General features: G+C 45.5%; 3 protein-coding genes across 4 annotated transcripts; 2 read left to right on the top strand and 1 right to left on the bottom strand.

Annotated features, from left to right (window-relative positions):
- Nucleotides 1-3125: 3125 nt before the first annotated feature.
- LOC100832024 (zinc finger CCCH domain-containing protein 11) lies at nt 3126-7732 on the bottom strand. Its single transcript, XM_010234222.3, has 8 exons — nt 7374-7732; nt 7194-7278; nt 6696-6836; nt 6522-6613; nt 4859-5047; nt 4610-4740; nt 4431-4533; nt 3126-3658 (listed from the first exon to the last, which is right to left on the bottom strand). The coding sequence occupies exons 1-8, from the start codon at nt 7551-7553 to the stop codon at nt 3470-3472; spliced, it is 1110 nt and encodes a 369-aa protein (XP_010232524.1). The 5' UTR covers nt 7554-7732; the 3' UTR covers nt 3126-3469.
- A 2450-nt stretch (nt 7733-10182) lies between these two features.
- Nucleotides 10183-11811, top strand: LOC100832317 (40S ribosomal protein S23). The gene is made up of 4 exons (XM_003564506.4): nt 10183-10339; nt 11006-11161; nt 11241-11367; nt 11451-11811. Exons 1-4 carry the CDS (start codon nt 10335-10337, stop codon nt 11589-11591), a joined length of 429 nt encoding a protein of 142 aa, XP_003564554.1. The 5' UTR covers nt 10183-10334; the 3' UTR covers nt 11592-11811.
- Nucleotides 11812-17614: 5803 nt separating this feature from the next.
- LOC100831223 (nuclear transcription factor Y subunit B-3) lies at nt 17615-20254 on the top strand. 2 transcript variants are annotated; one of them, XR_002964134.1, is made up of 9 exons: nt 17615-17774; nt 17871-18089; nt 18209-18338; nt 18475-18480; nt 19008-19103; nt 19175-19225; nt 19331-19387; nt 19689-19888; nt 19985-20254. XR_002964134.1 is itself a non-coding variant. In XM_003564502.4 (8 exons), exons 2-7 carry the CDS (start codon nt 17887-17889, stop codon nt 19349-19351), a joined length of 507 nt encoding a protein of 168 aa, XP_003564550.1. In that variant the 5' UTR covers nt 17615-17774; nt 17871-17886; the 3' UTR covers nt 19352-19387; nt 19985-20254. The 2 variants fall into 2 exon arrangements, 1 of the variants encoding a protein (XP_003564550.1); XM_003564502.4 differs by lacking the exon at nt 19689-19888.
- The last annotated feature ends 1893 nt before the right edge of the window (nt 20255-22147 follow it).

Here is a 22147-nt window from a genome sequence, read left to right as displayed (position 1 = left end):
CGCGCACGGTCCTGACAAAACCGATGCGTGCTCGATGGGTTCCCTCCAATTCTGGCAAAATTGGCGGCCTCATCTCCTTCGACGTGTCCTCTGACATACACACGACGCTCCTCCTGACGACACCCTCTGACATCAGCAAGGTGCATCGTCTTCGACTGCAGTTCCGTCTCTACATCATCATAGCGCAATTTTTTTTTGCGCCTTCGGCTATTTGCGGCTCCATCCACTACGACGACTAATACTTCGACCACGGCCACATCATGATCGGCTACCTCGACATCGACTTCAAGGGCTACGACGTCTACAGCGACTCATCGGCAACAACTCCAGTCAAAGCGTCCGCGTCGTCACTAGCGTCCACGGCACTCCTGCTATGACTGCGGGAGGGAATAGAGGAGAGACAAGGGGACGACACCAGAAGGGGACGGCAGGCACCGCCCTAGGTGACGGACCAGTCCATCAGAGACGCAGTTGATGATGGCGAAGCAGAGAAGACGATGGAAGCACAAGACTTCAAATCCAGTCGCAATCGTCCGCTTCGCTCCCGCTACGACCGAGGGGGAATGTTAGAGATATGGTTGGGATTAAATAAGATAGAATCGGTTTAAAGGAATTACTTGTCTTGTACTCCAAATTTATTTTCCCGTTTGTACCTCTATAAATGTCCCATATGAAAATCGGATCAATACAACATAAAATATTAGCCTTTCAATGTCATATTTCCACAGCTGGCACTGTCTAGAGTGTCGGCTAGAACCTTGATTTGACACTCAAGTGTGTGTGTGTGGTAAAGCCAACGTAGAACGAAGAACTATGCTTGCAGCCATTCATTGCAACACAAGGCAGCAGCAGCACGCTACGTACGTGGAGTAGTCAAAGGGAAGCGCACGGCTGCATCCCTGAGCTGGAACCCACCACATGGATTCGTGACGCTTCAGCAGTTCTAGCTGTTGGCCTGTTCCGAGCTTCCGCGCGTGCTGGAACCAGCTGGCAGCTGCCTGCACACAGAGAGCCGAGAGGGTGCCCCGACCCATCGCCATCTTTTGTTCCGTGCAAAGCAGTGAGAACACGAACCTGGGAAGCCCTCATCATGTATACAGTATACATCTCTCCATACATGGGGCATCCGTTCACACGACGGTTCCACGCTCCACAGGCCCACAGCACAGCACTCGCCAGTCACCACTGCCTGTCCGGCTGTCCCCCGACCCCGAACCCCCGACTCACCTTTGGCGGCACTCTGGCCGTCTGGCGTGGCGACCCTTGACGACTTGACCACCTGGATCCGCACTCAAGTCCACGCTCGACCGCGGGTTGGTGCACTACCCCTGCTCCGGATCAGGTCCCATCCATGCATCCCCCTTGGCCTATTTATACGCTCGTGCCCAGGTCCATGCTCCAAACACACATTGTCCTCCTCACCAGCAGTAGCACACAGGGAGCGCAGAGCGGCAGGAGATAGTACGTGCCTCGAATCCTCCATCAATGGCACCTAGCAGCTACCCCGCTCCGGCCATCAGCAAGACGCCGTCGGGGAACCCGCTGCCGCGGAGGGGCCAGGTCAAGGAGAGCATGGGCAAGCAAATCGCCGCGGTCGCCGTGTCCACGGCATCAGTAGTGCTGCATGCCTGCAGCGACAAGAAAGCCGCCGGTGCCAAGAAGAAATGAGACGCCGTTCGTAACTACAGTATGTACGTCGTCTCACGTGTGCGTGTGCGTACCTTAGCGCGTTGTGAATTAATAACCTGGTCATTTTAGTGCACCCTGCAGCAGATTGTGTGGACCGGTTTGGGTTGTCCGTGTAGTCAACTAGTGATCGTGTCTGTCGTACGTCTACTACTAGTAGTGTGTGTCCTGTACGTGCGTGCGTCGGTGCGTGCGAGGATATGGTAACTTACGCTTCCTTGCAGCATTTGCCTGTACCTCAGTACCTGGAGTTCTGCTAGCTTTATACAGTATATGCTCTACTCGATGCATCGCACATTAAGATGTTATCGTCTCTATTACGAAAAAGGATTTTGATTTTCAGAGTGTTATGTTATATAGTACAAAAGGTTGCTACGTCTGTTAATCGATCCTAGGCATACTATAATACTGCTTTTGCAGAGAGTTATCCATCATGCTACCGCACGAAGTTAAATTTTTGGAAAGGTACTACGTTCGGGTCAAGAAAGAACCCGTAAAAGGCGAAACAGAGTGTCGTGGGTTGACCCGACCTGCAGTTGACGAAAAAGAAGAGACATCTATTGGCGCTCAAGCTGTACGATAAGGACAGCTCTCGGTTCATTCACATGCGTTTCAACGTATTTGATCTTCGGACCCACGAAAGTGGAGCCCGCCGGGGACAGACAGAGCTTAGTCGTGCACGCCCTCGTGGAGTCGTGGGTGCAATAAGCTTGGTCATCCCAACTCGTATTAGCTAGCCATTCCCGCTTGCCACAAGTAATCTCGCTGTGTAGACACGGACGCCCGATTCCCAGCGCTCAACTTAGTGTGTTGATGGATTCTGAATGTTGGAGATTTCAGCTTTACATCTACTTAACCCCTGATCTTGTGGATACGCCACACTAAGACTGAATGCTTAACACCGTCGTGTCTATCCAAGTATGATCCGACAAATCCATAGGAACAAAGCAGAAAGGACTGAACGAAAAGAACGGCACATATACCGATTCTTGATGCAAGAATCAAACTCACCCTCACGTGACTCTAAATTCACAACGTTTCTTAGGCCTTCCACGGTGTCGCCGGACCATACTTTTAACTTTTCTCTGTCACCATGCACAGATCTTTCAACTCAATTTTACCTTCAGTGTGCATGCATCGATCCATGCTTCAGAGTAGGACCCGCATGAGATAAAAGAACTCCATACCTCAAATCTAGGTGCTTTTCTTCCGTGATATTTTCCCCCTAGCATACCTAGCATCCCCGTAAGAATTTTTTTTATTCTGCTTTTGGTTGTTTGCATCGGTCCATATACATGGATCGGTCCATTCTTTTTGCTCGATGCTTCGCCCTGCTCCAGTGGTATGGATCGGTCCATACTAGCAAAAAGTGGAGTTTGGACCGGCTGAAACACCACAGTGGAGAAGGCCTTAAAAGGCATAAAAGACTAGTACATTGGTGAGTCGCAAATTAAAACCGGATTCGCATTAAATTTTGCCATTTGGTTCTGCACGAGGCAAGACAAACTTTAGTGCTGTTATTCTACACAGGTAAAAAAAAATATCTCCAACAAAGATAACAGGATAAAAGGCCAGCACAGCAAACATCAGTTGTCATGTGATCATAACACTGCATCGCTAATTAATCAGTGCTCCCTCAAAAACAGATGATGCTCATATAGTCTCTTAAAACAAATGTCTAGTTGCATCTATGCTCCACCCTTTTTTTTTTTCTAAAGCAACTAGGTCGATTTGGAGCGCAAAAATGGAGTGTGACTTCTCAATGACCTTCCAGATTTCCTGTTCAAGATGATGTACCCTCACCTGGTTCTCGAATTTGAATGGATGTTCTCGACAGGCTTGCTTCAAGTTCATTTAATTCATCCATGTCTAGGTCATCGTCATCATCTATATCTTCATCATCAGGGTCCTCCTCAGCCTCCTTGCCATTTGATGTTGATGAACTTGGACCCTCATCCTGAGTTTTCTTGCCCTGTGGAAAAAAGTTCAAGACCATATGCATCAATACAGAGAATATAGTACTGAACACATTTTGGATCTATTACAATCTGTCAAAGTCCATGCTAATATATGGGCTGAACCAGGCCCTGGCCATGGCCTGTTACCAGGTTCAGAAGCAGATGACTTGAGACTAGCGAAAATAGAGAGAACATAATTTTCAGGTGTCCGATCCATAAATACAGCTCCATATTTTACCACTAGATCCTGCTTTTTTTTGCTTGTTTCATTTTTTAATAAGGCTAGGAGATATAGCTAGTTAAAATAATGGTAGAAATGAAATGTTCAATGAGTAATAAATAATGATATTTATCTGCTAAAAAGGATAATCTCAGGTGTATTTATAAACCCTCACACAAATAAACCCTCACTGCATCCCATTAAAGATAAAAACAAGTTTGGACTAATAGAAGGAATCTATAAAGATAGTAGTCATGTAATCTTTTGTTAAGCAAGAAAATAGAAGGAATTCTTCTTCTACCTCGCCTGTCCTCCAAGGCAATGGTCCTCTCTGGCTATCTCTCAAAGCGAAAACTAGTCCAGAACATCCCACTTCTGGGGAATTGTTTTTACAGCTTTCGGGGCATTCCAAACTTTCACAAAATTTAAGTGGGTGTGGTACCAAGAGCTTTCTTGTTAGGGATCATGGCCCTTCACTCTCACAACTGATCTTGCTAGGATATAATTACTTTGATTATGTCACGAGCCACTAAGGAGCAAATTTAGTCAAGGTGTGAAAATTTTACCTGTTCTTGACTAGCTTGTGACTCTTCACGTCTTTCATAAACTTCATATGCTTCAGCATCATCAACGAAAACACTTGCATCGGCCATGAACAACTCGCGACCACTGGATACAAGAACAAGTACAGTCACAGTAGGTACCACAAGGCCTAGTAATATTTACCAAGAGAAGATTAGATTACCTCATGCGGTCATTCTTAGCCCTGTCTGCCCTTAAGGCAGCAAGACCAGCTTCCTTTTCTTCTGCCTTCTTCCTCTTCCATTCCATGAACAATTCTGTAGTCATGGGGGTTGTGGTTTGAACCTTTTTCCGCTATTAGATGGAAATGCAATAGAAAATGTTACAACAATGCTGAAGGAGTCATTTACACAAGAGAAAGGGACAAGATCTCTGTTGCGGAATGAAGGATGTCTACTGATCTTCATTTTACCTGATCTTCAATCTCATCTTCAATTGCGACCTTTTGACGCTCTTCCTCTAGTAAGGCCTTCATTTGGGACTTTAGTACATAGCCAGGCGGAAGTGCATGCCTGTAGTGGCAGTCCTTCCCACCATTTGGACAAACCCAAAACCAGCCGTATTGTTTCTTCTCCACGGCATCAAGAAAGTGCTTGCAAACCTGCAGAACAAAATAATTAGCAAAATCACCATCCTATTAGAAAACAGTAATGTCTCGAGGATTGGAAAATAAAGAAGATAACCTTCACGATTTCACCTGGCGGTACATGTAAATGGGGCGGATTGGAATTAGATAAGTAGGAAACTGAATGGTGTTTTCGTTCAGTGCCTAGAACTGCATTTTCGTTTTAACTCAGGTTTGGAGACTGAGTGCTATCCTTTAACGTATACGATGACGTTACGAAATAGCAACCAAGTTAAACATGAAATGGAGAGATAAGACACCGATTATGTCATCATAACAATGGTACAAGGGCGAACCCAGTGGAGAAAAATGACAAATTAGCACAGACCAACGAATTATCATCAGTCCAACATATATACACAGAAGTGGGTAAAATCCATTGTCTATGGCTAACATAATCACTACTCAGAATTCTTAATACTATAAACCATACTACAACTAGAGTCCAAGCATGCCAAATCACCAATGAATTAGACAAGATCAATCTGATCACTTGCAACAGAGAATATACCAGGTTAATATAGTGTTTTCAAGTGGAATCGAGTTGTCATTCGACCAGCTAGGTGACTAGTCTGATTAATGGACCACTAGTCCGGCCTGCTGCACATTTTCAAGTCAAATAATGGATGTTTAGTACTCCCTCCGATCCATAGTAAATGTCTCAGATTTTGTACTAACTTAGTACAGTACAAAGTTGTACTAAATCTGAGATACTTTATTATGGATCGGAGGGAGTACTACTTTTAGAGGGCACTACACATATAAGCATACTTTTAGTGGTACAAAGATAAACCAATATATATCTCTGGGGCTAGGATTTCCACCTCTGACCTGTCATGCCCCCTTTCCTCGATTTGGTGCTCTGTTTTTGTCCACACTAGATCTAAACTTAGAGACTAACTTATCGCCACAAAGCAACCCCTAGGCCATAGGCCACCAAGTTGGGTGACTTGGGGTTCCTAGTCGACTACGCTCGACTTTGCTGCACCATGTCAGGGTAGCAAAACCGGCTAATTGACTAATCGTGGGATGATTTGTCGACTTAAAAAACAATCACCGAGTAGTAAAGGAACTACAAACTTATGTGCTTGGCCAAAAGAACCCATATCTGTATTCAGCTTATAGAAAATAGATTCAAAACTGCATATGGAAGACCATGGCTTATTAGCATTACATGAAAACCGCATAGGTACAAAAAGCAATGCTGTTTCTGATTTCAAATCCACGCATTCCTCCTAAATTCGAAAAGAGTGTAATATGCATTTGAAGCCACAATATGAACAGCAAAACAGAACCAAGTATATTATCATCTGGCACAAATATTACCAAACAAATATATTAGTAGGATTCTTGTTCGTTTATACTAACAAGTTGGAACTTGAAAGTGGCACATGATATGACGAGAAATGCTTGAAAAATGAATAGATACTAGTGTCAGAATAGTGCATACGATATCAGTAGGCTTGTTCTGCTGGTACTCTGCCCCTTTTGACGCGATAACCTTCTCAAGGGTCTCCTGATCCCAGTCATCCATTGTATCTTCTGCTCATGACAATTAACATGTGAATTTCAACCAAGCGATTTGAATAACTCCCAAACCGGAAAGGTGACATCGTTTACTTACCTCCATCGCGCTTGTCACTGTAAATATCAATCTTCTCACCCTTCCTCTGGACATTCAGGTCATGTGAAAACTTGCACTTAAAACCCTTCTGACATTGTCCAGCCTTGAAGAACTCACAAAGTATTGACTTGGGATCAACACCTGCATAATAGAACGTAAATTAGGCACCAGCATCTACAAACCAGGATAGAAATTGCGACACCTTATGAACAAACTACCAGTATCTAAGCATCCTGATCAAACTTTGCAATTTCCATTTGCAGCCTGCAGGACATAAAAGAGCTTACAGGTGTTCACGTTTTAAAAAAACTAACTAAAATCCTACCAACATTAGCTCAAATCAAGACTACAGCATTATGGAAACCACTTACATATTATCCTATCGGTCACATGAATTCATAGAAACTACGTAACCAAGATCAGGGATTCTCATTTCACTTATCTACTATTAGAATAGACACGCACTAAAAACCGCCTGACTAAGAGAGGAGGCCTTACCAACTGGGACCTTGGGTTGGCTGACGGCGACCTTGAATAGATCGCTGAGCTCCTTCTCGCGCGCCTTCTCCTCCTCCTTCTTCTTCTGCGCATCCACATCCCGAGACAAGAAAAAACATTAGAAGAGTAAAGAAAACGGATGGGAGAATTGAGAGCTTCGATCTGAGTGTTCCCCCGTGCCTTGGCGGCAGTCTTGGTTGGGTCAGGCTTGGGTTGGCCGGACTGTTGCAGGGACTGGACATACTTCTGGACGTTCTTGCTCTTGTTCTTGTTCTTTAGCCCGAACGTCTTGTCCTCCAGGACCTTCTGCTTCTTCGCCACGTCCGCCTTCGACGCGGCCGGGGCCTTCTTCGGCGGCATCCTGCTCTGCTCCTCCTTCTAGCTCGAGTACGGTGGTGGCGGGCTGGGATTTGGGATGCGGGTGGAGGAGACCGCGAGGGGAGGTGAGGGTTTCCTGGGTTTGGAGCTGGGAGGAGGAAGGAGGCGGAGGCGGAGGCGAGGAGGAAAGTTCTAGAGATGGGGGCTGGTCTCTCGTGGGAGATGTGTGGGAAACCGAGGTTGGAAGATGGGCCTCGGACTAGTTGGGCTGGGCCTAGATTTGGGAACCATCCATCTTGCACATGGCTTCCAAGACCTGAATTAGCGCCAGTCTCTCGTTGAGAACCGTCATGCACATGACTTTCTGAACCACCTGAACTCCTGAAGAAACATGAGATCTCCTGAATAAATATTGACATCTCTTCCATAGACTGTAAGCTTTCTTTTCCCTCATAGTTTTGGAGCTTACTGTACATCATAGTCGACTAGTCGTGTTCTGGTCCTGACACGCTATCTTTCCTGATAGCTTACGTCGGTGAGCCCATCAGGTGGATTTTTCGAAGGTGACGTTGCAGCTGTTTCCTGGTGCTTGCACTGTTATGATTCTTACGTGCATTCAAGACAACTTCGCTCATCTGCAAATACGCGAATAACTGAAATCTTCATCTCCAAACATGTTTCATCTCTGAATACCCAAGGAAATGCGTACACATTTCTGAATTGATGGAAACAACTTATTCATCTCCATGATTTATAACTTTATAATTGAGATTTTGCTCACCACAGACTACATATACGCAACCAAAGTTCAGAAATTACCTATATAGTGTATACAAATATACAATCTTCAGACAACGTGTCTTCATTATCGTCATACGCATGTGATTTGATTACGTGCGTACCCCTCGAGCAAATTGATCACGAGTTACCTAACTTGTCGTGTAGGAACCACTTAAACTATTTTTCCAAGCTTCGGTCGACCAGGCCCATGTCGTTAAGGAGGCGATCGCAGCATATGAAAGGTCATGGGGACAGCTTGTTACCCAAAGTAAATTATAGCTATCCTCATTTTTCAGAATGCTCGTGACGACGATGACCCGATACGCTACTTCATATTGTGAAGCCGAGTTCCGAAGAAAACTAATTAGTGTTCGTGTTTTGCTATGAATTGCTAGAAAAAGAAAAAACACATACAACCGTAATGATTAGCCTGGTGACGTGCTTTGCCATTTCTGAACCATAAACTCAAAATTGGACCACTGGAGAGCAGAGGCAGTAGGAGGAGATTGGGGGATGATGAGTTGTTACTTGCTTCTCATGGTTTTGCCCGGTCCAACTTGTTAAAGGCGAGAATGTTTGGGGACGAGTGAACGGACCATTACCAACTCCAAACTTTATAAGTAGAAAAGATTATCTTGAACCGCATACCCTATGGGAAATAGTGAAAGTTTACCAAACGAAAGACCGAGTGGCAGGATAGAGATCCCTGTTAAATTGGTCATGCAAGCTTTTAATTTCCTTGTGAGTGACAAGTGTTTTCAAGTTGGACGTTGGATTGTGTGATGAGCTGAGCTAGCATATCAACGAATTTTGGCAAGGAAATGAGCATAACCAGAAGAAGGTGCATTTGCGTGTAGGACAAATTGACCCTGACAAAATCTTATGGAAGGGTTGGATTTCACAACTTAAGCACGTTCAACCATGCATTATGCAGCGACCCGATGTGCCACTAAGTTGGTAGCATAGCAGGTAGATATTCAATACATTGCACATGGAGTGAAGTTTCTCAAGTAGCATAACAAAAGCAAAAGTAGTGGAACCGATCCATAAAAAATGAATTGCATTTATAAGTACGATACAACTCAACCCCAGCAGCTATAACTTACATGATTCAATCTTCATTGGACAGTCTTGACAATTTGGTCTTGAAGTGCACATTCTTCATGGCTAGGTGTGTTTCATCTCTATGCTCGTGACCAATGAGCCATCAATCCCTCCGATCCATAATAAGTGTCCGATGATTTAGTAGAACTTTGTATTAAATCAACGACACTTATTGTGGTTGTACTAATCGTCGACACTTTATTGTGGATCGGAAGGAGTACCTAACAAAAAATGTCATGCATAAGGGATGAGTACGAAATGTTCAATTGTTTACATGCACTATCATTTACTAGGAGTCCCAAGGATCCTTTTTTCATATATATTTTTGAAAAGAATACCAATTTATCTCATCGAAATCGAAAATCATAAGCCTCACAGGCCATTAAAGCGTACGATGGTTCCTTTCATCACCGTGCAACCGTGTTCGTTGTTTTTACTTAGAAAAAAAAAGAATGACAATGCCACACTTATTTATACTCTACATAGATGTGTTACTTTACCCACATGTGGTAGCTATTTTTTTTAGGAGTGGTACCTAGACTACTAGTGGGCAAAATGACCGCGAATTTTAAAATTTCGAGAAAGCACAGGCAATGTGCCGATATGAGAAATGAAAGAGCGAGGAAACCCTGTGGGCGGTGGGCCTCCAAAGTCTAAACATCGACTGGGCTCTCCATGTGGCAGGTCCGGTCCAGGGTGCGAATCCCCACCTCAATTAACCCCTCCGCATCAAGACCGTCGTTGCATCAGCCATCACGGATCTTAAAGCAGCCAGATCCACAAGCAAACCCTAGGCACTAAACAAGACACATATAAATACCTTCGCCTCCCCGATCATTTCCCTCTTCTCTATTCCGTCGCCGCCGCCGCTGCTCTCAGCTCGCGCTCCCTCGCACCGCCGCCGCCGCAGCCGCCTCTGAGACCTCCCCCTTCGTCAACATGGGGTAAGCTTTCTGTCACTCTTTACGACGGTTTTCCCATGGTTGCTTACTGGCTAGAACTAGCAATCTGGAATGGTCTAGTCCTCTGCGTTGGTTACTCGTGATTTAGAGCCTTAGAGGGGATATCCAGAGCTTTCTCGGTTGTTTTAGGGGTAAATCGGGTGTGATGAAGCCAAGCTTATGGACGGTCAAGTGCTGATCAGATTATACAACGTCAGTACTAAACATATTCATAAGCGATATTAATTCGTTGCTGCCGTGTGCTCGTATTTTTTCCTGATCCAAACTTAGATCTGGGATGTTATGCGTGGTAGCATACACACCGACTTCGGTTGTAGTAAAGTCCATTTGCGTGGTAGTATACACACCCATGGAGTGAACTGTAAATTATGATTTTCACTTATGGGAGATGCAGTCGATCTGTTCGTTGACAAGAGTTGTAGATGCAGAAGTCTTACGTTTTTTATGCTTGATACTCGTTAAATCTTTAGTCATTCATGCAAAATTTTACTTCTTGACGTATTCATGGAGTATAAACTGTAGGATAACCATTTTCTTAGCCTGCTTTTATGTTTCTGATTTGGATCCAGTGTCAAACTATTACGATGTATAGCATAAACTTGTTATTTTTAGTTTAGTCATGCTAACCACAATTTAATCCTATTGTAGTAAGACACGTGGTATGGGAGCTGGGCGCAAGCTCAAGACCCACCGCAGGAACCAGAGGTGGGCTGATAAGGCCTACAAGAAGAGCCACTTGGGTAATGAGTGGAAGAAACCCTTTGCTGGGTCATCTCACGCCAAGGGCATTGTTCTTGAGAAGATGTATGCTGTAACACACATTATGTTTTTTCTTACCCATGCTTTTATGGCCGTAAGCTAATACGTCATGACTCCCTTGCAGTGGTATTGAGGCTAAGCAACCTAACTCTGCCATCCGTAAGTGTGCACGTGTGCAGCTTGTGAAGAATGGAAAGAAGATTGCTGCCTTTGTGCCTAATGATGGTTGCTTAAACTTCATTGAGGAAAATGTATGTTCTGCATCTTGTACCCATTCAAATTCTTGCTCTTTGAAGAATGTACCAATATTGTTTCTCTTTGCATCATTATCCAGGACGAGGTGTTGATTGCTGGTTTTGGTCGTAAGGGGCATGCCGTGGGAGATATTCCCGGTGTCCGGTTCAAGGTCGTCAAGGTATCTGGTGTGTCTCTGCTCGCTCTCTTCAAGGAGAAGAAGGAGAAGCCCAGGTCTTAGATTGCAGTCTCATCTTGGTTGCTAAGCAAGGAGTAGACAGTATGAAGGCTTTAGTTGTTTATGGGGGTGGTTCCTTTGTGTTTACAGTGCACTCTTGAATTGACATCCTGTGATGGTGTTGGTGAAAACTATTGTCTTGTTGGATTTTGTTTCTGTTAAGAGAAAGTACTGTTATGAGTTTTGTTCCCCAGATTGACGTGACGATGGTTACCTTATCTGAGATGCACGGTTCGTCCTTTTGATAAGCCTGTGTTAGTGCGGAGATTATATAATGTTGTACTGTGAAGCTCCTCTCTGTGCTTCGCACTACGATCTGGCCTGGGCTCTCCTGTTGGCAGCAATCATCTTAAACTAGAACAACCTACTGGATGGAATCGTCCATACTGACAGCAATATACTTGCCCAAGCACCAGGCGCTCTGATTGTGCTCGCAATCTGTGTTTCTTGTATAAACTCTGAAGATGAGGCAACACAGCAACGGCATGCCCAATGCATCGTGCTGTGCTCAATCTCTTTGTTTTCAATAAATACACCCCAAGGGGTGGGCACTGGGCGTTATGCTATTCTTTCTCTTAACAGACGCATGCCATCGCATACTGGGAACATGAAGGTACGTTAATAAATTATCGACGTTGACATCGCCCTCTCTACCCTAATCTATTGGAAATAAAGAGAGATTGAGCTGCATGCCATCCCTTGGGTTGTACGGAGTACAATTTATTAACGTGGAAATGGTACCGTTCACATGACTAGAGTGTCCATTTGCTTCCCTCTTCCTTGGGCTGAATTTGGTCCATGTTGAGAGGATTTTGGGTCCTTTGGTCTTCTTAAGCTATGCTTGACTTGCGTTGACTTAAGCATTTATTCTCGATGGTGTAGCGCCACGGGGGTGGGGGTGTTCCTAGGACGCCTAATTGGCTGCCATATCACCTCAATTTGGGTCGTCCCAGATTACTACTACATCACACACTAGCAAGACGGCCGTACGTTGCTACGGAAGAAAAACCAAATCATAGAAAAACAACACCACCAAGATTAGTTAACAAGATTCGGTGAACTCATCCATGCTCAGAAGTATGACCTATTAGTATAACATGTTTTTATTCTTCTACCCCAAACCTAATATTGAGACAATGTACAGACGACTGACTCATCAAAGTGGAGGAATAGAGAGCTTACTTCAGGCTGGTTGCTATATTTAGGTAGTTAATCCATACTCCCTCCATTCCACAATACAACGAGTATAGATTTTTCTCATTTGTTTCATAATACATCTTTTTTTTTCTTGGTACCCGCACCCGGACAATTACTATTCACATCTATTTATTATTAACCCAATATGAGCGGTCATGCACTAAAAACGAGAGCTGCCTTGGTGCAAGTGCACAAATCTATATGAGGTGTATATTTTGGAATGGAGGGGGTACATGTAAAATCAAACTGTAGTGTTACATCAAATTATCAATCCATTACATGCCAATCACCTTCTTAAGGAACGTGAACATACAAATTGCACCCGTTCACCTAATAAAGCTGCAAAAAAAAGAATGCAATTCAACCATAGTTTAAGTCTGCTAAACAAGGCAAACATAACATATCAAAAATCCTTTGGAGAGAGAATTGTATCTTCTATATCTAAGTAGGAAAAATCCACTACTTGATTTCTCTCAACATGCAAGTATGCCACATCATTATATCATTAATATGTTCACACCTATTTAGTGAGAAACTCATATTTGTTGCACATGCATGCATGATATTTTCTATCATGATATCCTCACTATGTGAAGAATTTATCACACAATTTCATTCTATGTTTTGAGTTTTGGATAATCTTTCGTTGCTGTACTCAATTTCACTCATGCATGTATATTAAGATTTCTCTCAACATGCAAGCATGCCACATCATCATATCATTAATATGTTCGCACCTATTTAGTGAGAAAATCATATTTGTTGCACGTGCATGCATGATATTTTCTATCATGATATCCTCACCATGTGAAGAATTTATCACACAATTTCAGTCTATGTTTTGAGTTTTGGATACTTTTCCGTTGCTGTACTCAATTCCACTCATGCATGTATATTAACTAAAAATTTCCGCAACAACGTGCGGGACATCATCTAGTTATACATAAAGAGGCAGCCAATAGTGTGCTACTCCTGGCCTCACAATCAGCCTTGAGAATTTTATTTTTTTGAGGGAAAGCCATCATGCAACTTTATTGATTGGAAAATAGGCTTACATCGTTCACAAGCAAGTTCAAAATAAAGTCTGGAGGATCCTCAAGCCAAACAATTCGTTGGGATCCAACCGCACTACTAGCTAAAGTATGAGCAACGGTATTACTCTCTCCGGGCGAGTGCTCAAAAATAACATGACTAAAGGCTCTAGCTAAAAAAGTACATTCTTCGTAGATCGCCGCCGCCGAACCAATAGAATTACCTCCCTCTTGCATCGTCTGCACAATCAGCCTTGAGAATTTTATAAAGAGCCTTACAGACGATGGGCTTATGGGGCATCATAAGCAGTGAGCAACAGAAGGTGTAGAAAGATGAAGTCGTGTTTTTAGAACTCACCTTGGAGATCTAATCTCCTCGGTGAGATGCTGATTGTGTCCACGGTGGCTATAGAGGTTTGTTTCCCCCCAACAGTAGATGGATCAGAATGCGGAAAGCAATGGAGGTGAAATATGTCCATCCAACAAAAGAATCTATTGGCAGTTGGCAGGCTAGCTGCGTGTGCCCCGTGCGACTGCGTCGTGCGGGAGCAGCGGGGAGCGCGCACATGAGGTTCTTGGCCGAGATTTGCGACGTGAAGGAGACGAGGCCCTTGACGACGGCGGACGCATTCCGGGCGTGAGGATGGTCATGTGTTACTGGCGTGGAGGAGCGTGGGCGATCCGACATGGGCGGGTGTGCGAGGAAGAGAGGGGGCGAGGAAGAGAGATCGGCGAGGAGGCGGATCGGGAGGCCTATGCTGAAGAGGAGGTGAGGAGTTGGATAGGGATCGGGAAGAGTTTGGCGAGGTGAAGAGTTAGATCGAATCATGAATAGTTCGGCATACCGATGGACGAGAGTGGAGGACGTACGGCGATGGACGTACCATCACCACCAACTTCAATTTAATATATTGGTATAAGTATGTCCATCTCGCATGGAAGGGAACATTTCAACTCAATGGTCGATGCTTTAGCAAAATCAAGTAGAGCCTATGATGTTTTTTAGTTTTCCTTTGTAGATACATGTTATCCCTGTTGTACAATTACTAGCGTTATCTTGTAGCATCCCAAACAATGCGATGCCAAGCTAATTATCCCACGAAAGTGTCCATGAAAATCTGGGTTAGTGCCTTGGCTTAAAGAAAAGAGGTACCGTGTATGAAACTGAATAATAGGCACCATGTATGAAACATTTTTGTTTTCTTATGGGTTGCACGCCTCCTAGTTGCTACAGTTAGTAATCGGAATGTTTTATCTAAACTGGTTGACAATCATGTAACAATATAAAAGAAGTCCAGAATTCTGTACAGACGGAGCGCGAGGACCCCAGCCCAAACTTTCTGATCATACGTACTTCCTCCATTTCACAAAGAATGACGCTCACGCTTTTCGAGGTCGAACTTTGATCAATGATTAGATCAATTGTATGTAGATTATATGTTACAAATTTTATATCGTTGGAAAGGTTTTTGAAATACGACTCCAATGATATAATTTTTGTAACACATAAGTCTCAAATCATTAGTCTAATTATCGGTCAAAGCAAAATCTTGAAATACGTGCGTGCCATGAAATGATGTTCTGTTCCCAGAGTCCGGTCAAACAGAGAATCACTGCGGTTGCGTTGGATCCTTGCGCCGAAAATCCATCCCAATCCTAACCATCGTCCTCTCGAGTCACGTGGCAAACTGAAAAAAAGTTCTTTTCAAAGAAAAGAAGTTCTTCATGCCAGCATCGTCGTACCAATCCTCGACGTCTGCCTACAAGCCAAGTCCCATGGGTCTGTCCTACAGCTTACGGCCTACGAGATGCTTCCCCTGCCGAGACCCTGAGGCCCTGGCGAGAGAGAGACCACTCCATGCCATCTTGCGCCCTCTTGTCACTTCAGTGCCCCCAAGGCCCCGAGCGAATCAAACAAGCGCTCTCTCATCTCACGCCTGTGCTGCCTCCTGTCAAGTGTCAACTCTCCTTTTTCTCGGCGTAAACTGCTCCACCAGCAAGTCCCCACCTCTCTCCTCTCCTAGTCTTCTGAACCTCTAGCTGCTGTAAATGCTGCGTTGCGCTTAAATTCTGCACCCGTTCCTTCCTCCTCCACCAGCAAGTCCCCATTTCCCACTCCACGCTCCACAGCATTCCTTTGTCCCCTACCTTCGGCGTTGAGACCTGAGAGAGGAGGACAAACAGCAAGATGCTGCCCGGCCGCGCCTCTCCCCGGAGGCGTCCGATGGCCGCCCGGCGTTCACCTACGCGAACAAGCGCCTCGACCACCCCGTTCCTGCGTCCGCGGTCCGCCACTGGGCTCCGGACCCGGTGGTCCGCTCGGGCCGCCCGGAATCCACCACGGTGTACTTCGAGATGACCCCGGAGATGAGCCTCGAGGCCAACCGCACGGGCTACGCGTTCATCACCCCGGACCCCGCGGAGATCGCTGACCAGAAGGCCTTCATCCGCTCCGCCATCCACGCCGCGGCCCCTGACCTGCAGTTCGAGCTCCTCGCCACCACCCCGATGGTGGCCGAAATGTGCCTGCGCTTCGCCACGGCGGAGGACCGGGCGGCGGCCATCGCCACGCAGCCGTTCGAGCTCGACGGCTTCACGGTGGAAGTCGTGCGCGAGGGGGAGCAGAGGAACTGCTACCCGGCGCCCATGCCGGACTACCTCGCCCACATCAACCTGCTCAACTACCCCAAGGAGGAGCGCGCCAAGAAAGACATCGGCTCCCACCTCGGAAGCATTGGCCATGTCGAGGAGATCGACCCGGCCTGCTTCGACGCGCCTGACCTCTCCCCGGTCGGCGTCGTCGTCCAGCTCCAAGACCCTCGCGACATCCCCCGCGAGCTCCGGATCAGATACGTTGGCTGGTATGGCAGCGGCAGCGTCTGTCCAAGGGAAGTCGCTCGCAACATCATACCCATCGAGGTCGTGGAGGTCTGGGATTAGTCTCTGTCCATCGACGCCGGTGGAAGATACATGCCTCTCTTCGAGCCCGCGGCAGCGGGGGCGCCCTAGCTGCCTCCTGCAGCCAAGTACTAATAATCTTGGTCTGGGTCCATGGCGAGGTTGCAGGGACTTGACACTTGTTTGGTTCGGATCTGCTCAACTTTACCAAGTTTCCCTAGCTAGCTTCCATGGATCACAGACCAGCTTAATTATGTAGTGGCTGCGATGACAGCAAGTATGTGTCGAGTGCTTAGTGCCGTAGCAGGCTTAATTAGTCTTCCAATCAGCAGTTCTTCGTAGCGCTGCTAGGTTAAGTTTAGTCAGCGGTCATGTTCGTTCAAGTTTGTTTGTGTGCGGTCAGTTTGTTTGGTTATGTCCGTGTAGCTTGTTTGGGGCTTAATTTGCGATTTACTTTGTTGTGGAAGCTACATTAGCTATCATCTTTTAAGTAAGTAATGCAATGTAATGGAGGTTTATTCCGCGATCAGATCAGCCCAAAGGAGAAGAGGCTTAATTAGTCCCCCAATCGCCAGTCCTTCCCGCAGGGCTGCTAGGTTAAGTTTCGTCAGTGGTCATGTCCATGTTCGTTCAAGTTTGTTTGTGTGCGGTCAGGTTGTGGAATCGATGATGTATGTCCGTGTAGCTTGTTTGGGCTTAATTTGTGGGGGAAGCTACATTTGTAATCATCTTTTAAGCCTGAAATGAAATGGAATGGACGTGATTCCGCGAAGAGAAAGGCCCAATGGAGAAAAAGCCCATACCAGCTGAACCAGCCAGGTCCACCGGTCAGGACCGAGGACCCACTTCCAGCCTCCTCTCCCTCTCTCACTTCCCAACCGACGAACGGCCCAGATACGTCGTCTTCCTCATCGCACCGGCCCGGGTCGCCTCGCCTTCTCCAGCGTCCGATCTCCCATTCCCCACCTCTCTCTCCTCACCGCACCAACAACCACCATCTCCTCGCCCCCTCCCTTCTCTCCCCTCCGCTCCCCAGCGCGGGCTCGCGCGTTTTTATACGGTGAGGACCGAACGCAGCTCGCCTCTTCTTCCTTGCCCCTCTCTCGATCGCGCGCCGATGGATTTTGTAAGCTGATTTGGTTTACGATGGATCTAGGGTTTCCGGGCGGGCGATGGCCGACGGCGGGAGCCACGACAGCGGGAGCCCGAGGGGCGGTGGCGGGGGCGGGGTCAGGGAGCAGGACAGGTTCCTCCCCATCGCCAACATCAGCCGCATCATGAAGAAGGCCGTGCCGGCCAACGGCAAGATCGCCAAGGACGCCAAGGAGACCCTGCAGGAGTGCGTCTCCGAGTTCATCTCCTTCGTCACCAGCGAGTGAGTTGGCTAGCCGGCTCGGTAGCGTCACCCTTGGCTTCCTTGTCTCGTCTGGGTTGGTTGGTTTCCTTTCGGATTTTGATGTCTGATTTCGCCCGTGGTTTGTGCGTTGGGTGCAGGGCCAGTGACAAGTGCCAGAAGGAGAAGCGCAAGACCATCAACGGGGACGATCTTCTCTGGGCGATGGCCACGCTTGGCTTCGAGGAGTACGTGGAACCCCTCAAGATCTACCTGCACAAGTACAGAGATGTATGTAATCACCGCCCTTCCTCACTGCTGCTAGCATACATAAATGTGAATAATCCTTTTGTTTTGTATATTACTCCATCTCATGTTGCTTCTCTGTCTTCGTTGCAAATTTCGGGATGGGGCGTCGTGATTACAGATGGAGGTATGTGATCTTCAAATCCCTTTTGTTTTGCAGCACCGTTTATATGTTGTTGTTTGAAATGGTTGGCACTGATGCGAAGTTTTGCTCTTGTTTTCTGTTAGTCCTTGTTTAAGCATACCTTCTAAAGCATTTTCGCCTGCTTTGGCCGTTGGCACAAATGTGCATAGCCTAATTAGACCATTGAGTGATTCCCTTCAATCAGTGATTGTCAATTGACTGCAAGTGCTCAGTATAGTTGTATTGCTTGAAGAATGCAAGTTTGTAACTTGAATTGACTTGCATGCGTTCCAGTTTTGCATTATGTGAAGACATATTGTTGCATCCATCATGGTCATTCCATTTTTCAAGCAATACCCTGTACATTCTAGTTCTAACTTCTAAGCAACGCTGCATGGATACTCTGATATTTGTTACATATTGCATATTCAGTTTATGTCTTGCAAGCTTCTTTTTGTATCATATGTGGTTTGCAGGAATAGTGTATAATGAATATTAACCAAACTTCTGTTTCCATTCATTTGCTGTAGGGTGATAGTAAATTGACCTCAAAATCTGGTGATGGCTCCGTAAAGAAAGATACAATTGGTGCCCATGGTGGTGCCAGTAGCTCAAATGCACAAGCGGTTAGTATTTGTACCTTGTGTTGCTTTACTGCTCATGATGCTTGACATTGACCTGCTGATACTCCATTTAGATGGTTCAACATGGAGCTTACCCCCAAGGGATGGGCTACATGCAACCTCAGGTAACCTATCATTGTATCACTTGCCAGTACTGTTCTATAGTTTACCTATGGAGCTTAATGTGATACAAATCTAGAACTGACACTTCCCTCCTTTTATATTCCCAGTACCATAACGGGGACACCTAGAACTGAAGACTGGCAATTTTCGGCAAGTGGCATGAGGTATTTTTTTTTGTACCAACAAGCATGACACACATGAGGCAAATTTCAGTGTTAGGCAGCCTTTACTTGTCACCCTTTTTTTTTCAATGGTTCTATTTAATCTGCCCTTTTGACAAGTGTATTTAAAAAAAAATCTAAGCACCCTGATAGAAAATTCTCTTCATTCCTTCTACATGTTTCGTGCTTATATCTTTTGTAAACTCCAAAAAAATATACCCGTAGAATCCATCGCACAACATAGATTTAGGCATCTGTTTGACATAGCCACAACTGAAGAAGCTATTGTATTGCAAATCTCCAGATTTAAGGATGGGCAGTTACGTACAACTATACTGTGAAACATGCCCCACCTGTCAGCCTCTTGGGTCTTGGCCTTGCACCTCACCCTGTTGGAGATTAAGAGACCGACGGGTGGGCTGGGTTTGTGTTACAATTGATGGTTCAACCACAGTTCTTGAGTTTTACTATAGGAGAGCTTACATCTGTAACTATGTCAAATAGGTACTTAAATAATTGGGTCTTATAAAACTTTCCACAAAGTGCATTTAGTTTTGCAAAATTGTATCTACTTCTGATTCGACTCTTATTTTGCTGCAGTGCTTATCTATCTGTCAAGGAAGTCGCCCCTCCATTAGGTTCATGTTCATTGGCTGAAAACTAAAGCACCAGAAAGGGTGCTTAACTGTTGTCTCCCAGATGTAAATTGCTTCCGCGAGAATAGATTCACCTGTGGTTTAGTCCTTGTTTTTATCTGTATATTCAGAATAATTCAGCCATTGATAGTTTGGCAGTCTTTTGCTTTCAGATATTTGTATTATTAGGAAGCATAAATCTATTGCAACTGGTTATTAACTTGACATTTCTTGACGTCGCCCTCTGGAATGTAACGCTAGCCAAGGTTCACGGGCCTGTGCTGAAGATGTGGTGAGGGAAGCCAACTGTAAACCTGTTTTGGAATAGAGATCTCTTTGCAATAGGTGGCAGTGCCACGTCTGAGGCAGAGAAAGGCAGCCGATCCCGTCCCGTCTAACTAGCTGATTGCTCTGGCCGCTGCTGCGTTAGCGACAACAGTTTTACTTAGAAGTAGATATGTTCTCGTGCTTCCTGCGCGATCGTTTTTTCGTCAGACAAACGCAGACGCTCGAAGAGCCATAGGAAGACATTAGTTCTGATGCTGTCGATGCAAATTGTTGATCAATCCACGCCTAAAACGGACAAGATAACGCATATGAGATGCAGTAATGCTCACGCAGGTTGCTGAGCCAATATTAGAACATAGGAGAACGAAGCCATCAGATACGTATACGAGGCCTAAGATTGGCAGACGTCTTCGTGCCGGATGCATTGCAACATGTGGTGTACAGCCTGCTTGTGCTGCCTGTTCGCTCAGGGTCAGAAGTGCTGGAGGCTTTGCTTATGTTTACCGGGTGCTCCTTGTCCTTTTTTTGCTGATGTCGGAAAGGAGATGATTGTGACCACCTGTTGGGCGATCGCGGCGCTGGCCACAAACTATTCTCGTGCGTGCTGTAAGAGCTCGGGAATCAGACAACATGGCTGGGAGAGACCAAGGGATAATAATATTAAGTTGAAATCGGATGCTGGCTTCAATGCCGACGTCGAAACAGGAGCTACCGGCGCTGTTCTTCGCGATCATATGGGCACTATCATTGCAGGAAGCTGCTCTGGTATCGAATGTTGCAGATGCACATGCGGCGGAGGCAATTGTCGCGAGGGATGGCCTTCTCCTTGCTTTTTTTCAGAAACACGGTACAAACACAAGCGCACACACACATGAACGTACACTGATCTCAATGAACATGCACGCACCTCAATGAACATGCACGCACTATCTCTATGAGCATCTTTGAGAGAATGGCCGCCGGCAGATCATCTTGAAATTGATGAGGTCTCCACAGACACCTCATAGTTAACGGATACGTCACTCCCACTGAAAACACAACGCTGCTTAAACGCTGGAATGCAAGCACCCATGGCAAGTGTGTGATTTGAATCTGGGTTGGAACCAACCACGTTGCTGGCTAGGTGGGATGTGCAAGACTAGTCATCAATAGTGACTACATCGAGTTAGTTGGCTAGGTGGGATGTGCAAGACTAGTCATCAATAGTGACTACATCGAGGTAGTTCAAACAATGCTCGATGGTGGCAATTCTATTGGTCCTGCGACAGCTATCTATTAGTGTTTTTTTCTTATTCGAGGTTTTGGTGACGTTAGTTTTGATCATTGTCCTAGGCAAAGTAACAAGGGAGCTCACATCTTAGCTCGTCACATGATTGGTTCTCAACGTGTTGTTTGGCTTGAGGATGCCCTAATTTTATCTACAGTTTGCTTGTTCATCTTTGTAAGTGTGTTTATGGATCAATAAAGCTGCCACGGAAGCTTTCCCTGAAAAAAGATCCTCCATATGCGCAGCTTGTCATATTTTGTGGAAATGCATCTAAAATTTTATAAGAAATATCAAATAGATCAGACATGAACAGTGCACGTACCAGATAGGATACAAAAGCTGTTTGGGAACTTTATAAAAAATCTGCACATATGATTGTTAATTTGTTACACAGTTTTTACGCCTCATCTCTTGCCATTTGGGACTAAATTACCAATAAGATCATACATGTGCAAATCCTTATCCGTACCAGGGGGACTGACCGACTGAGTGGGAACATCTGAAAAACTCAAGCCATCAAAAGAACACATTAATCATCTCACGAAACGTGAGACTTTGACAGTAGATAGATTA

The sequence above is a fragment of the Brachypodium distachyon genome, chromosome 2 (genome assembly GCF_000005505.3).
Source record: "Brachypodium distachyon strain Bd21 chromosome 2, Brachypodium_distachyon_v3.0, whole genome shotgun sequence".
NCBI lineage: Eukaryota > Viridiplantae > Streptophyta > Magnoliopsida > Poales > Poaceae > Brachypodium > Brachypodium distachyon.
The sequence above is the reverse complement of the archived record's forward strand: the minus strand, read 5'-3'. Positions and strand labels throughout refer to the sequence as shown.

Excerpts from the sequence above, each read along its gene's own strand:
- LOC100831223 (XM_003564502.4), top strand. The coding sequence starts at position 17,887 with ATGGCCGACGGCGGGAGCCACGACAGCGGGAGCCCGAGGGGCGGTGGC. Across the intron at positions 19,104-19,174 it reads GTAGCTCAAATGCACAAGCG|ATGGTTCAACATGGAGCTTA; the intron begins GTTAGTATTTGT and ends TACTCCATTTAG. Across the intron at positions 19,226-19,330 it reads TGGGCTACATGCAACCTCAG|TACCATAACGGGGACACCTA; the intron begins GTAACCTATCAT and ends TTATATTCCCAG.
- LOC100832024 (XM_010234222.3), bottom strand. The coding sequence starts at position 7,553 with ATGCCGCCGAAGAAGGCCCCGGCCGCGTCGAAGGCGGACGTGGCGAAG. Across the intron at positions 4,534-4,609 it reads GCTAAGAATGACCGCATGAG|TGGTCGCGAGTTGTTCATGG; the intron begins GTAATCTAATCT and ends TCTTGTATCCAG. Across the intron at positions 3,659-4,430 it reads CACAAGCTAGTCAAGAACAG|GGCAAGAAAACTCAGGATGA; the intron begins GTAAAATTTTCA and ends TTTTTTCCACAG.
- LOC100832317 (XM_003564506.4), top strand. Across the intron at positions 11,162-11,240 it reads GGCATTGTTCTTGAGAAGAT|TGGTATTGAGGCTAAGCAAC; the intron begins GTATGCTGTAAC and ends ACTCCCTTGCAG. Across the intron at positions 11,368-11,450 it reads TAAACTTCATTGAGGAAAAT|GACGAGGTGTTGATTGCTGG; the intron begins GTATGTTCTGCA and ends ATCATTATCCAG.